This window comes from Hydra viridissima, unplaced genomic scaffold (genome assembly GCF_058129835.1).
Source record: "Hydra viridissima isolate aposymbiotic clone 2 unplaced genomic scaffold, HvirCarnegie_v1 scaffold_13, whole genome shotgun sequence".
In the NCBI taxonomy this organism is placed as follows: domain Eukaryota; kingdom Metazoa; phylum Cnidaria; class Hydrozoa; order Anthoathecata; family Hydridae; genus Hydra; species Hydra viridissima.
Window position 1 is genome coordinate 3,105,470 of NW_028324312.1, and position 14,908 is coordinate 3,120,377.

General features: G+C 29.5%; 1 protein-coding gene across 4 annotated transcripts; it reads left to right on the top strand.

Moving 5' to 3' along the window:
• The first annotated feature begins 4,779 nt into the window (after positions 1 to 4,779).
• Positions 4,780 to 11,884, top strand: LOC145194783 (uncharacterized). Of its 4 annotated transcripts, none has more exons than XM_090070495.1 (3): positions 4,780 to 5,146; positions 8,465 to 9,990; positions 10,310 to 11,884. In XM_090070495.1, the coding sequence occupies exons 2-3, from the start codon at positions 8,479 to 8,481 to the stop codon at positions 11,801 to 11,803; spliced, it is 3,006 nt and encodes a 1,001-aa protein (XP_089926621.1). In that variant the 5' UTR covers positions 4,780 to 5,146; positions 8,465 to 8,478; the 3' UTR covers positions 11,804 to 11,884. The 4 variants fall into 4 exon arrangements, with proteins under 4 accessions (XP_089926621.1, XP_079928582.2, XP_089926622.1 ...); XM_080072456.2 differs by lacking the exon at positions 4,780 to 5,146 and adding an exon at positions 7,764 to 8,231; XM_090070496.1 differs by lacking the exon at positions 4,780 to 5,146 and adding an exon at positions 8,256 to 8,378.
• The last annotated feature ends 3,024 nt before the right edge of the window (positions 11,885 to 14,908 follow it).

Sequence of the window (14,908 nt, forward strand, 5' to 3'; positions counted from 1 at the left end):
TCTTGGAGTGGTCGAGACCGCACAGGTGGTCAGGGGTTGTCAAGACGGTGTATTCTTTGTGCGAAGACTGTACACCGGGGCATATGATACCAGTTGTACAGGCTGGTGTACATTTGTGCAGTCTCCAGATTATAGTGATGCAGCTTGTTAGGGTCCACTTTCTAATTGCGGGAGAGGATACAGAGGGTAATGTAAAACCTCTTCATCAGTTCTTCATCAACACCTAGAATCTCTACTGACTTTTGCTATCCTCTAAAAAACCTCCTTGCAGTATTGCTATTATTGGGGCTTCTAGATCCTCCTGACTTTGGAAAATCAAAATTGATACCAAGACCATCCCTCAGCGCAACTTGAATCTGTTTTTTTTTTTGAGTTTTAGTAGCTCCTTATTTCCTTCCTTATCCTGCCACTTCTTAAAATTCAGCATAACCTGTTGGCTATGTGAAGGAAGCACTCTATGCTTCTTATCCACAAATGAAGGGTGGACAGGCCATGTTTAAATCTAATATCTGAAAGATCTGCCACAATTCTATAAACCTTCTCAGGTCATTCAGGCTGGAGCTGCTCAGGCAGCTGATGCTGCAACTAGTAGTTGAGTCAATCACTGCACTGAAAACGATGGCAACTTTTCCATCAACCACGGTTTCCTCCAGCTCATGGTAGATCATAGATCCATCCAACCTTCAAGGGAGAGCCTAGAACTCTTTGAAAATGTTATACTCCTCCACCACGACATCTTTGCTCTCCTTTATGTATTGAAATCTGATTGGTCTGCAATAGAGTGTGGGGGAGGGTTTGGATTTGTCCAGACAACGTCATCTGCCTCCTTGCTCCAGATCTGTAGGGGTATTAGGCAGGTGAGAAAAAGGACTCTTTTAGTGTTATGCTGGCTAGCTCAACATTCTCAGATACCATCTGTTTATTATCTGTTTTTAATCACTTTAAAAACAAATTATAACTGTATTATATTTGACTTACCTTCTTCATTAATTTCCATCTTCTCCTCTGTCTTCAGCTCTTCCAGCAACCAGTACCGATTATCCGTAAAAAACTTCTCCCTCTTCCTATCAGATTTGGTCCAGCGACGATTGAACCTCTTCAGCCAAACCTTGACAATCTCTTGCCCAGGTCCAATATCCTCCAATGTCCTGAAAAAATAGAAATAAGAATGTTAGGATGATTAACCGGCTAAATCGACTTTTGATCGATTAGTAAAAAACTCATAATCGATTAAATTGACTATTGAATTTTTCAAAGTCGACTAATTTTGACTTTCGACAAGTCGACTTTTAGTCGACGTAGTCGAAGTCGGTAACAACACTATTCAAAACGCTGTCACCCACACTACAATTTTTTGAATAAATAAAATACATTCCTTAAATCAATTCAAATTTTCTTAATGACGATTACTTCTGTTTTATAACAACATTTAAAATAAACTTCATGTGAAACTGGAAAAAAGGAAGGATTTTTGAGCAAGATTAAAAGTTGGAAAAAAAAGCTTGAAAAATTCGATGTTACAGGAAATTTTTTTCCGTAACTGTTTTAAAATTCACCAGTTTCAATAAAAACAAGTGAAAAAAAAATTATAAAACCAAAAAGTATTTCAAAAAAAATTCTCACTTACCACAATAAACCTTCTCTCTTAAACTTAATCGAGTTTTTTAAATTATTTTAGCAAACTGCGAAAATTTGGCATTACAAACTATAATAAGAATTACATTTATAACAATTACAATAAAAGTTATAATTGTAATGATTTATAATAAGAATAATTGACTGCTAACCATTCTCAACGACTAGTTGCTGGCAATACGATAATTTTAAAACCGAATAAAAGTCAAAATTTTTTAGCTTTTATTTTTTTATTTTAATGCTTCTTGAAATATTTGTTAGTTAATAATAAATTAGATATGTGTGTATTACTGGCTTCTTATTATTTTGTTGCTTTTTTTTTAAGAAAAATTTTTTCTTTTTTTTCATAATTTGCTTTTAGCAAAAAAAGCTTTTTTTGAGCATGTAGTTTTTTTATACACACTATTTCATTATAAGTTTTATATTATTAGCATATAACTAATCATTAAAGTACTGTTTTTTACAAAGTTTTATTTGTAGTATGTTTATATTCCATATTATGAAATATTGAAGATATACATAAGTATATCTTCCATATTAATCTAACGGTTTTTTTTATTGTATTATTTTCCAAAACAATCAAAGTAACAATGAACTTAACATTTATTATTTGTTTGGTGTGTATGTTGCAATAACTTTAGCAAAATAAATTTTTAATGTTGCAATGAAAATGTAGTAATATTCTCAGCAAACATTAATCTATCTACAAATTCTTTGATGTTCTTTATAAGTTCTGCAAGTTGTTTATTGCTAAACAATTGTGGTTAATATTCGTAAAAATATCAATAAGTTATTCTAATAGAGCTGGTTTCTACTTTAAAACTGGTTGCTTCAGTTTATCAGAACAACAATTTTAGATTAGTTGGCTATTAGAACGACATTCAGCTGAAGGATTTAGTTGACTTTCTGCATTTACAACATCAGATAGTTCAGCTTAATAGCTACAAAATGATAAGCAAATATCTTTTTTGTATTAACACCGTGTCAACCCCCGTAACAAATCTCATTTTATTTACACCCTGCTTTCTTAGGATGTTTGAAAAGAAAATGTTTGGATATTTATTCAATTAAACATATCGTGAGGGCGTTTTTAATGACACGTGTGTAGGAGTTAAGTTTAAGTGCGAGGGCGCATTTGTTTTGTGTCTCTACGTTTTCAGTATGATGATTGTAGTGTGTTTGGATAAGTTCAATATGAATTGCTTATAATTTGCTCACTCAACGTGAAAAGGAAATTTTAACGCAATGCCAATATTATTTCTCTAGGTTTCTTTACTAAAAAGAATTTCAAACTTAGTGTTTAGAAATTTTAAACATATCAATAATGCTTTGACGTTTTCATGTTTAAATATAATAACAAAATTAAAGCATAATTTACCATCGTTTCAAATGTATTCCATAAAATTGTTAATAAATTAGACTACGCACAAAACTGTAACAGCAAATAATTGGGATGGAATACTTCTGTCCATACTTTGACCTTTTTAACTTTATCTTTTCTTATTTTCTTTAAACTTGTTATCTTCTCTATTCTTCTTTTTCTTTATGACGCCAAATAAGATACCCAGCACCCCAATAAACATCTTTAAACTTCACTAAACACCGCTGAATATCCATTATTTAATATTCAAAAATGCCTATTAATGCTTTTTAATGCCTGTTAATGCTTATTAATGTCCACAAATATCCTTAAACGAACGTTTTATTAAACTATTTTAATAATAATTTTTACACAAAACAGTTTAACTTTAGCTGAGAAAAACAAAAAAAAAAAATCAAAAAAAGACAATTAGATCTTTTATGTTCTTGAAATTTTTTTGAATTTTTAGGAATTTAATTGAATTTTTAGGAATTTTTAGGAATTTTTAGGAATTTTTTACAATTTATTTGAATTTATTTGAATTTATTTGAATTTACTTGAACTTTCAATTAGTTTAACTTAAAACTGAAAGGCGTCACTTTCGTCTGGAAAGTTGTTTGTCTTTTGTTTCTATTGATGTTCCATTGAAAATTGAACAAAGGTACATATTGATGCTGTAATCATCTTACTTAATTTTAAAACAAACATTTATCTTCCTTGTAACAATGAAGCTTCTTGAATTTTTGATAATTTTCCACTTTTTAGGTGCTTGATGTGTTATTAGCCTTATATGTTAACTTAAAAAAAAGGAATCACCCAAATAAATCACTCAATAAATCTGTGACTCAAATATATCTTCGGCTTGGTGCTAAAAGAGCTAATGTCCAAAACTAACGATTTTGATTTATTTGCAAATCAGAAATATTGTAATGAACGTATTTAGTATATTGCACAAAAAGCAAATATTCAATTTATGAATGGAATACAAGTTAATAAAAAATCAAGTCCAAATTTCATATTTAAAGTGGAAAAAGGTGACGAAAGGCTTCACTCAAAATAAATAAGTATGAGTGCAAATGTACATAAAATTTTAAAACAAAAAAATCACTTTGATAGATCATTTTACTGCTGTGCAATTCAATTGTGAAAAGCGGAAGAAATCTTTAATCTCCTGGAGCTGCGTATCGAGATTTTAGACATTGGCCATTTTAACATCAAACTACAGAAATATATTGCCTGCTGGGAAGGAAATGATATTGATACCTAAACAATAACATTCTATTTCTTATAATTATTATTACATATAAAAAAAAAAAAAATTATACTTTATTTTCATCAATATACTTTCAAAGTATTAAACTTTGTTTTTAAATATATATATATATATATATATATATATATATATATATATATATATATATATATATATATATATATATATATATACACACACACAGAGCAAAAATAAATAGTTAAAAACACTGAATTTCTATTGGGTGTTATTTTTGTTCGGGTATTTCTAATGAATGTTATTTTTATTCGGAATTATTTTGCATGTGAAAAAATCTAATGCTATTTAAAAAATTTTTCCTTTTCAGCATTTTTTGTAATCTTTTTAAATTAAACTCATATAAAAAGTTGTAAAAGAAAATTATCTCTGTATAAAGAACTCGAAATCCGTATTTTCCCTCAACCGTCTCCGAATTGCGCTCAACCAATTACTTCAGGTTAAAATACGTAATAAAATAATTCCTCAACGACAGTTGAAAAGATGCAAACGGCATTTTTTAGGGTTTTAATGAAACTTTCTTTGATAATCGCGAATCAAAAAAAGAATAAAATCACCAAAAAAAGCTTTACATTTGGAGGTCTGGAAACAACAATGTGCTCTCTTTTTTATTTATCATCTAAAAGATAAAGCAAAAAAAGATATTACGCTGGCCTAAAGTAAAGCATTCTACTATTTATTTGATTTGGTCTAACCAGAAAAAAAATTGTTCACGAAAAGCTTCGTTTATTGTTTGTTGAAAGTGTGCTCATAGTTCACAAAATGTGGTAACCTCCTTTCCAGGATTTCTAGCCAACAACAGTTTTCGACAAAGTTGCAAATTAATCGAAAAGTTCTAAAGACAATATTATCAGTTTCTGAAGGTAATTGCATTTAATTTACAATTTATCTTGATGCATGATACCATTAGTTAAGTAAGCCTTTAGATTATAATGCGTTGACATTTTTACTAATTAAGGTAACAAAGTACAAACGAATAACTTGTATTACTTTATTTGTTTATAGATATTTAAAATTGAAAACCTCTTGAATTAACTCAAAAAAAATTATGATGGTTTTTAAGGTAATAAAACCAAAGGTTGTTTATACTGAACTATTTCGAAACCAACCCAATGAGATCACAACGTTACTTTCCATTTTCATATATACATTTTCATATATACATTTTCATTAAAATTACAGTTGAAAAAATATGAGATAATAGTCAATCAATAATGATGATAATAATAAATAACAAAAACAATAAATAAAAACAGAATTGAAAAATAACTGTAAATCAGTTCCTTTAAAAATTCACGGTTTTTTTTTTTGAAGAGCAAAAAAAAAATTTTTTACTGTTTTTTTCTTACTTAAACTCCTATCTTCAAAATTTATATATATATATGATATATATATATGTATGTATGTATGTATGTATGTATGTATGTATGTATGTATGTATGTATGTATGTATGTATGTATGTATGTATGTATGTATGTATGTATGTATGTATGTATGTATGTATGTATGTATGTATGTATGTATGTATGTATGTATGTATGTATGTATATATATATATATATACATATATATATATATATATATATACATATATATATATATATATATATATATATATATATATATATATATATATATATATATATATATATATATATATATATATATATATATGTATGTATGTATGTATGTATATATATATACAAACGCACATACTTTAAGATAAAGGATCAGCCTGCTTATTGCATGTTTAAATAAATATATAACTTTAAGTACGATCTTTTGTTTGTTTATAACTTAACTTTAGACTTAAGCTTTGCATATATAAATAGTATAATACAGGGATTTAACTGTGTAACAGACTGTTTTTTGATTTTCTACCATCCTGGAACATAGAAAATCCGTAATAACATTGTGAGAATAATATTTTAATGGAATTAACTCCAGGCAAACTTTTGTTACTGACTTAAATGTCTTCGCTTTTATTAATTACAACTTTCATTTGATATTTCTACTTGTTAATTTATCGATTTATCGAGACCCATTTGATTAATGCAGTATTATAACTGAATTTATCATAGTGGACACACTCACGTTAATGAATCACCTATAATACATCAGTATAGTTTTTCCTGTGTTAAACCAAACTTCATATGTCATACTACTTTGCCTATACACAAAATTATTGGGTATTTCGTTTATGCCAAAATGATACATCTAATGTTTTTTCACAATCTCATCGTAGACGTTTTTTAGAGAGATTTTTTTCAGTTCGAAAAAATACTTTTCGTCGTTAAAAGCCGATTTTTTGAGCAGCGTTTGAACAGCGTTGTGTCACGCTTTGATCTTGTTTACACCTTATTGTGAAAAAAAAACTTTGAAAGGTTTTTTATTAGATGTTACTTGATAAAGAAGCGCTGCGCTACATTAGGTTTAGAAAAAAATGACTTTGAGCCACAGGAAAAGATTTTGATGCGATAAAAAAAAATGTGTGACGCGTTTCGTGATGAGCACCGTTAGATTTTTCAAATCTTCAAGAAAACAAGCTTTAAAGAGTGAAAATGAGCAAAATAACTTATTATTAAAATTATTAGACCTTAAAATTATTTGAATTACTTTTTCTTTCTTTTTTTTTTTAAAAAAATCTTTTTTTAAAGCACTTGTAAATGAAAACCACAGAAATCACAGTTTTATGGTTTTGTTTTAATTTTTAAAGTTGGATTGCATTTGTTGTTTTTTTATGTTTATTTAATGTAACTTCTTTTAAATTTTTTTAATGGTGTAAATCTATTTTTTGCTTAAAACTTTACATGGAATAAAATTTGTTAGAACAAATATATCTATTAGGCGGGGGTGCTAACTTGGAGATTTGCAATTTTTTCTCCTGGGCGTCATCATGTCTTGCTTTTATCATGGTACAATTAATTCCATTTGGGGAATTAACGTCCTTAATCATAAAACGCATGTCATACACAATAAACTTTTAATTCGGATTTAGATTTAAATTTTGACTGCTGTTAAAAAATTTAAATGTAAATTGGTGTATATTAAAAAAATAATAATCTAGGAAGATTTCTTTTTATCAAAGCAATGTTTTTTTTTAAAAGGAAAAACTTTTTAAATATTTGTACCCTTTTTTGTAGTATAGACGAACATACATACACGCACATTTAATCACAGAAAGATACATAAACGCGCACACGCGTGAATGAATGAAGAAAATTTGTTCTCCCTTTTTTATTCGGGATTCACAGCTAATTTTTTTTTCTTTAAACTTATAGTTAGTTTTTAAAAAACACATACCATTCTGATTATCATGGAACCTTATGAACTTACGAAACGTGGGCTTGTTTACAATATATCTTTGCTAAAAGATATAATCTTGTTTATTGAGGCGAGACCTTTTTTTTTTATGCAAACAATTCCTAAAAAATTTTTTTTTCATCAGATTAAACGCTCTTTTAACCGAATCCACCTCTGAATCATAAACGGGATTCTAATCCTACTAAAAAATACAAAAGTACGCCAACCAGTTCCTAACTGAAGGCTGAATGAATAAGATAAGATCAATTTTTAACTTTCTCCTTTCCGATAGTCAGAGCCGCATTTTTTAAAATTTCAAAACTCTTCGAAACTAAATATGAGTCACTTAATGACGAGTTTGTTTTAGATTGTTTTTTTACGACGGTACAAAAAATATGTATAAAAGCGGTAGCTATAAAAGTAACAACACCATTTTACACATTCCAACAAGCTGCTTCTAAACGATTTAAGTCGTTTTTTTTTTAAACTTTTTTAACGTTTATTTAAGAATTTGCTCAGAATCAGTGAGGTGCTTATTACAAAATTGCACTGACAACATTTTATGAATCAGTTGAAAAGTTATCAGGAAAGCGAAATTTTTTTAAAAATTTTTGCTGATCAAATTAAATATTCAATGGAAAAAGGTAAATAATGTTTTGACATAAATGCTAAAGCCTTACGTTGTTTTCTATAAAATCTTTGGAAATTAAAAGACTGATAATTAACTTAACTCTATGCTTTCTTATAATCATGTTGGCAGATATGTTTTTAACAGAGATAAAAAGTATGAGGTGCATGTTCTTTATTTGTATTGATTTATATTTTACTTTTGTATTACACTTGTTTATTTTGATATCGTATAAAAATTCCTTTTTAGCTGTGCGAGCGAAAATGCAAGAAGAAACCAGGTCATTAAACTCTGAGGAAGCGAATCAAAATGATTTACCGCCTCAAAATTGTTCTACGGGATCAACTTTATCCAAATACTATTTCAATCGCGAATTTTCTGAGGTGAAGCTAAACAAACCAGCATTCAGACGCGTTTCGATCGATTTCTTACAAATGAAAAACCAGCTTAATACAAAACCAACAAAAGGTGAAACGCAAATAAACAAAACTGACTTGATAAACGAAGACGATGAGATAAGATTTAACGCTACCATTAACACTAGCACGAGGGACATTGGTTCGGATAATGACGTCACTCTTAATTCCGGAATAAAATCTAGTGACTCAACTTTATTCAAGTCATTTGACGATTTAATTGAGAAACTGAACTGCTTGCAAAATGAACTCGATAGTTCAATAGAGAACGAAACACCTCCAACAGTTTACAAAAATTCAGATGAAATGCTGACCAAACAAAGATTTATCGACGACGATGACAGTTGCAATGACTCGTTATATTTCAACGAAAGCACGCTGCATCAAAACCACGACGATTTAAACGATTCAATTGGAGAACTGACAGAGAAGAAAGTAGACAAAAAAGTGGGTTTAAGTTCACTTGGCTCCAAACACAAGAATCTATCGATGTTGTATTGTTCTTTAGACGAACCTGAAACAAGTTCCAAGTTTTCAGATAAAAACGGAAGCTTAAGCGTTGGTGATCTGACTTCCTATGAGTTCTATGATCAATCAGATGTATCCAGAGACAGCGATGCTGCCGATGGTGAAGCCAGTGACGCTAGTGATGAAGTACCACAACACTTAACAAAAGCAAAAAAAACCTCTAAGCGTTCGTTTATTGGCCAAAGCATTTGTGTAGACATTCTTAACGAAGATGAAGGCTATGTTTCGAACAAAAGCAGACGCAACGGACTAAATTTTGATTCGAATAGCGATGAAGATGAATTTCTAGCAGATTTAATCGAGTTTAAAAAAAAATACGAAAAGTCGAAACCTTCGGGTATGCGCATTGCAAAATCAGTCGAAAATCTGTTACGTTTAGATAAGACAAGCGGCAATAGAATCCGGTCTTTGAGCGATGCGAAAGATCCTAAAATAACTCCAGATCCTAAAATAACTCCAGATGCCAAAACCTCTAAGTTTTTCAAAAAGGGGATCTTTTTAAAAAATGAGAAGCAACATCTCAAAGACTCTACAGAATACTTTACCGAAGGGAACAATTTTAAGAACCGACGGTTAAGCATTACTTTGATAAAAGATTCTGCGAAAAAGCTATCTGGTATAAACGAGATTTATCTGGATCAACATGGCAGCGTGATCAAAAAGGTTGAAATAAAAAAATTGCCAGGTCAGTCACTAGGCTTTTACATTCGATTGGGAAATGGCATTGACAAAATTCGTGAAGGCATCTTTGTGTCACGAGTAACTCTCGGAAGTTTCGTTGATGTCAACAATTTACTGCATGCCGGTGATCAAATTTTACGCGTAAACCAGGTACAAACCTTTTACTTTGTTTTAGACCTATGATTTTGTTCGCACAACGAAGAATTTTATGATATATGGAACGACTAAAGAAATATATATTTATTGTAAATATGTCAAAAAAAAAAAAGGTAGCTTAAAACGAAGAATTTTATGATATATGGAACGACTAAAGAAATATATATTTATTGTAAATATGTCAAAAAAAAAAAAGGTAGCTTAAAACGAAGAATTTTATGATATATGGAACGACTAAAGAAATATATATTTATTGTAAATATGTCAAAAAAAAAAAAGGTAGCTTTAATATATATATATATATATTTTTTAGCGTGAAATCGGAAATCTTTCCTTAGAAGAAGTGGTATCGATTATGCAGGAATCAAACGACTTACTCCTCGAAACAAAATCAGCGTTGCCTTTGCCTATGCACTCAAAGCCAAAGTTATATAAAAAAGACTCAACAACTCAGTTGAGCATGGACTCATCCTATAGCATAACTGATAATAATTTACATAACAAAAATGTGGCAAAAAGCAGCAACTTGGTTCGCACTTTCAGTGTACCATTAGATAAAAGTAATGTTAAGCCAAACAGTGATTTTGAGTTACCTAAAGCAGATAAATACTTTGATAGTATTGTATCCAAAAAGAATGCTAAGAACGATGAAAAATTGAAGCATAAAGTTGCGCCTAGCAGAAGTAACCATACAACGAAGCAGCTGAACTTGACAAAGTCGACCTGGTTTTGCAAAGCTGTAGACATTGATACATCATCTTCATGCGATATAAGTGAAGACATTCGTATTTATAAGAGCGATAAAGATGACACAGTGCAAAGAAAAACCTTCACCGGAAGCCTTCATATTTCTATTCATAAAATTACCGGATGCCTAGAGCAAGGCTCCTTTTCTTGTAGCATAGAAATTGATGGGGAGGCCAAAGCAAACACAGCAGCAAAAAAAATGCTTGAAGATGTGGAAGTTGAGGAAACTTTTGAAATTGAGGTAAATCAAGCCAAAATGGTGGAGCTAAAAATATTCTTAAACAACAAAGAAAAGCCGAGTGACTACGGTAAAATTTATATAGGAAAACTTTTAGCATACGAAAATAAATCTTTGATACTCTTAAATACAGCGAAATATGGAATCAAAGTAAAATTATCAATCGAGTTCATAGGAATTGACAGTTATTTAAAACGTGCACCATCGAAACGACACAAAGGCGTGTTTGGTTTCAGCATCATGCAAACTTTAATCGACGATGGCAACACAATACCACTAATCGTTAGAAAGTGCGTCGAAGAAATTGAATTACGCGGTCTTACTCAAGAAGGTATATACCGTATTAGTGGAAACGCCAGAAAAAAGAGGCTTTTGCGTACAAAATTTGAGGAGAACAACTTTAGTGAAGAAAATGACGACGGTGATGACTTTGACTGTCACGTGATGTCAGGCGTTCTTAAAGACTATTTGAGGGAGTTGCCTCAACCTTTAATTTCACAAGAATTGTATTTAAAGATATATGAAAAATCACTTGAAGAGAATAGAAGCCGTTCGCATGATGCAGTTCTCTTAGATGTGATGAAACGCGTACACTACTCAAACAGGGCTACTCTAGTTTACATCATGGAGCATTTATTGAGAGTGGCATCTAAAAAAGACGAAAACAAAATGGATTTTAAAAATTTAGCTGTATGTTTTGGTCCAGTGATGATGTGTCCGCCAGCTACAGCGTCTGGAATGCAAAACTTTAAAAAACAAGTTGATGCATTGGAGTATCTTCTTGAAATTTGGCCCAAATCAACGTCCCAAAATCAAGTTTGAAAAAATAATTTAAGCTGAAACCGTTATCTTTAAAAAGTGGCAAAAACAAGAACATTATAATTTTAAACAAAAATATAAAAAGTATTTTAATTACATACAAAACGAATTTATTTATTGATCAAAAAATATATCCTATGACTTGAGAAAATATATTACAAAGCGTGAAAAAAAAAATCAAACTAAAATAAAGAATATTCACTTGACCAATTTACTTAGATTTTGATAAATTTGACTTGATTATTTTTAGTTAAACCCTGCATGTGTGTGTATATAAAGTATATTTATGACATATTTATATTTAAACAGTTTTTAGATTTTGCTGAAAAATGTTTAGAATCGAAATATTTTTTCCCTTTAGTTTCATATTGAATACTTTTTTTAACAATTTATTTAAAATTTTATAAATTTTGTTTTATTAATAAATATTCAAAATAGTTTTAAAAAAAGTTCTTTTAATTTATAATCAAATGTTTTTAACACTTGGTTTTTTGATTATCTTGAGTTATTCGGCGTTGATAAACTGATGCAATAAATCTTTACAAGAGACGTTTTTCTCTTCTTCGCTTTTTTTATTTTTTTGTAAAGAGGCGATAAAGAGTTTTGTAAAAAAATCTCTTCAACGAAGAATCTCTCACTTTCTAGAAAAAATTTGGGCTAAGATTCGCTAAGAAACCTGTTTTAAAAAGATTAATATTTGTTTTAAAAGTTCAATTTTGCCAAAAAAAGTACAAAATACCGTTTGCTGATTATTCGGAGACAGCGTAAAGGAAGCGTCTGGCAAGATAATTTAAGCTTTTCAACGTCGTTGTAAAAGATAATAAAAACCCCCCTAAATAGGATGTGAAATATGACAAGAGCTGACATGCTCCCAGCTTATTGCAAATATTTAAACAAAGTCAGTTTGTGATGCACTTTGAGTAATTTAAGACTGTTTTTCGAAGGAATACTTGGCACTAAAAGATATTTCTATAGCCGATATATTGTTATATTTTTACATCAATACAACTTAATGTCTCTAAACCTATTGAAACTGCAAACTGATTGTAAAATAATTATTGAATAATTGTTATTCTTTGTTTCGTCATTTTTAGTTAAAGCATAAATATTCTGGTCGCCAGGATAAAAGTTACTTAATATATTTTTCAGCGTATAGTTTTAAGAAAGCAGAATCAGTAAGAGTCAGTAAGGAGCCGTTAGTGTGTTTTGCAATTTTGTTGCTAAGTTATTCTTTAAGATTTAAGCTTTAAGTTAAACTTAGAACAAGAAGCTGTTGGGAAATCAAAACTGAAATCCCAGCAATTTTGTCTCTTTATGACAAAGCTTTTGTTTTAAATTAAATCTCCTCGGCGAACATTTTTTTACTCCAACGAGCGCTATATAATTACAAACTAATTAATCATTAAGTGTTAGTGAATATAGAGCAGCTGCTTTTATTGTTAGTGGCTTGACTTATGCGGTTTCTGCATTACACGAAAAAAAAGAGAGACTTAGGAGTGACTAATTGGGCCTTTCAAAAAATTTTTTGTTCACAATTTAAAATTCTGAGTTCTTTTGAAAGAACAAAAGGAAAATGTAGGTGTCAACAAAATGTTTTTATTATTTATAATACTTGTGTACATTTACTACATCTCTGATCGATGGCACTTCTTAAAAACCATGAAGCTCTTTGGTGGAAGATATTTTTTTTGTTTGAAAATTTTTGAAGTTCAAAAAAAGAAAAAACCATACTTTTTTGCTTGTTTTAAGTAATATGACTACAGCTAAAAAGATGGTTTCTTGTGACGCAACTCTGGTGATTTACAGCAAGTGCACTAAAAGTTAATAAACACTATCATATTATATTCCATTAAAACCTATGAAAGCTGATTTACAGACCCTTAATTTTTCCAGAAGGAATAAAGGTATTGTAAATAAAGCTGTAACTTCAAGATGATTTAGTAGCTTTATTATCAGGCACCTTCTTTGACTAGTTATGTCAGATATCCTACTGACTTTTGGGTTCCTGAAAAAAGACTTATTTTAGGGGACAACTTAGGTAATACCCACAAAGCTGATTTATGTTGTGTACAATTAAAGATATACGTCTACCTCTAAAGAATCAATTTGTAAAAAAATTTGAATTTCAGAAAAATAGTGACTGTATGTGAAATTTTCTATAACGATAAATCTAAAGAGAAAATTTTTTAAATTTTAGAAAAATAGTGACTTTATGTGAAATTTTCTATAACGATAAATCTAAAGAGAAAATTTTTTAAATTTTAGGACGTACAGAAATATTTTGTAATTTTTTAATTAATATTTGTAATTTAAATAACATTTGTTAATTTTTAATTAAAAAAATTTTAGGACGGTACAGAAATATTTTGTAATTTTTGTCAAAAAAATGTAACTTTTTAAATAATTTTTTATCCAAGTTTTGTTTATTACAGAGACATTAAAATACATTTAAATATAATAAATGTTAAAATTAAAAAAAAAAATGAAAATTGAGTAAATTTACATTAATTTTTTTTTTTTTTATTAAAAAAAAAGAAATTTGAGGTGAACAAACTAAAATTTTACAGTTAAAGTGTTAAATGTTCAGTCGCACAAAAAGTTTTCTTTGAAAAGGTTAAACAAGTTTTAAAAGTTTAATACAGTATCATCAACCAGTTGTTCAGTCAATAATGGCTCAAACTTGTGCTTGTGTTAACTGAAAATTTGATTTTATTACAATCAGCCAACTTGCAATGATCATTGATAACTTTAAGCAAAAATAGAGGTTTTTCAATATCTAAAAATTTCTTGTTGAAATTGTGAATAAGAACGATGCCTTAGCCATGTAGCTTTTGACTGCAAGTATTTTTAAAGTTTCTCGTGTTTTTGTGCAATTTTCGTTTTCTTCCCTGAGAAAAAGATCAACTGTAAATAGCATTTGTGAAAGTTGCAACAGGTGGAAAATTTTAAAAACAATTTAAGTCCCGCGAGTTTGAAGTCATTAAGTGTTGTCTCAATTACAAGGGGTGCATCCATCTTCACTCTGCTTTCACTACTAAAGGAGCAAGATCATTTTACTGCATTTTTCTGAAGCAGACGATTTAATTGAGTGTAGAAAAGTCGCATCAT

Excerpts from the sequence above, each read along its gene's own strand:
- LOC145194783 (XM_080072456.2), top strand. The coding sequence starts at position 8,150 with ATGAATCAGTTGAAAAGTTATCAGGAAAGCGAAATTTTTTTAAAAATT. Across the intron at positions 8,232-8,464 it reads TAAATATTCAATGGAAAAAG|CTGTGCGAGCGAAAATGCAA; the intron begins GTAAATAATGTT and ends ATTCCTTTTTAG. Across the intron at positions 9,991-10,309 it reads AAATTTTACGCGTAAACCAG|CGTGAAATCGGAAATCTTTC; the intron begins GTACAAACCTTT and ends TATATTTTTTAG.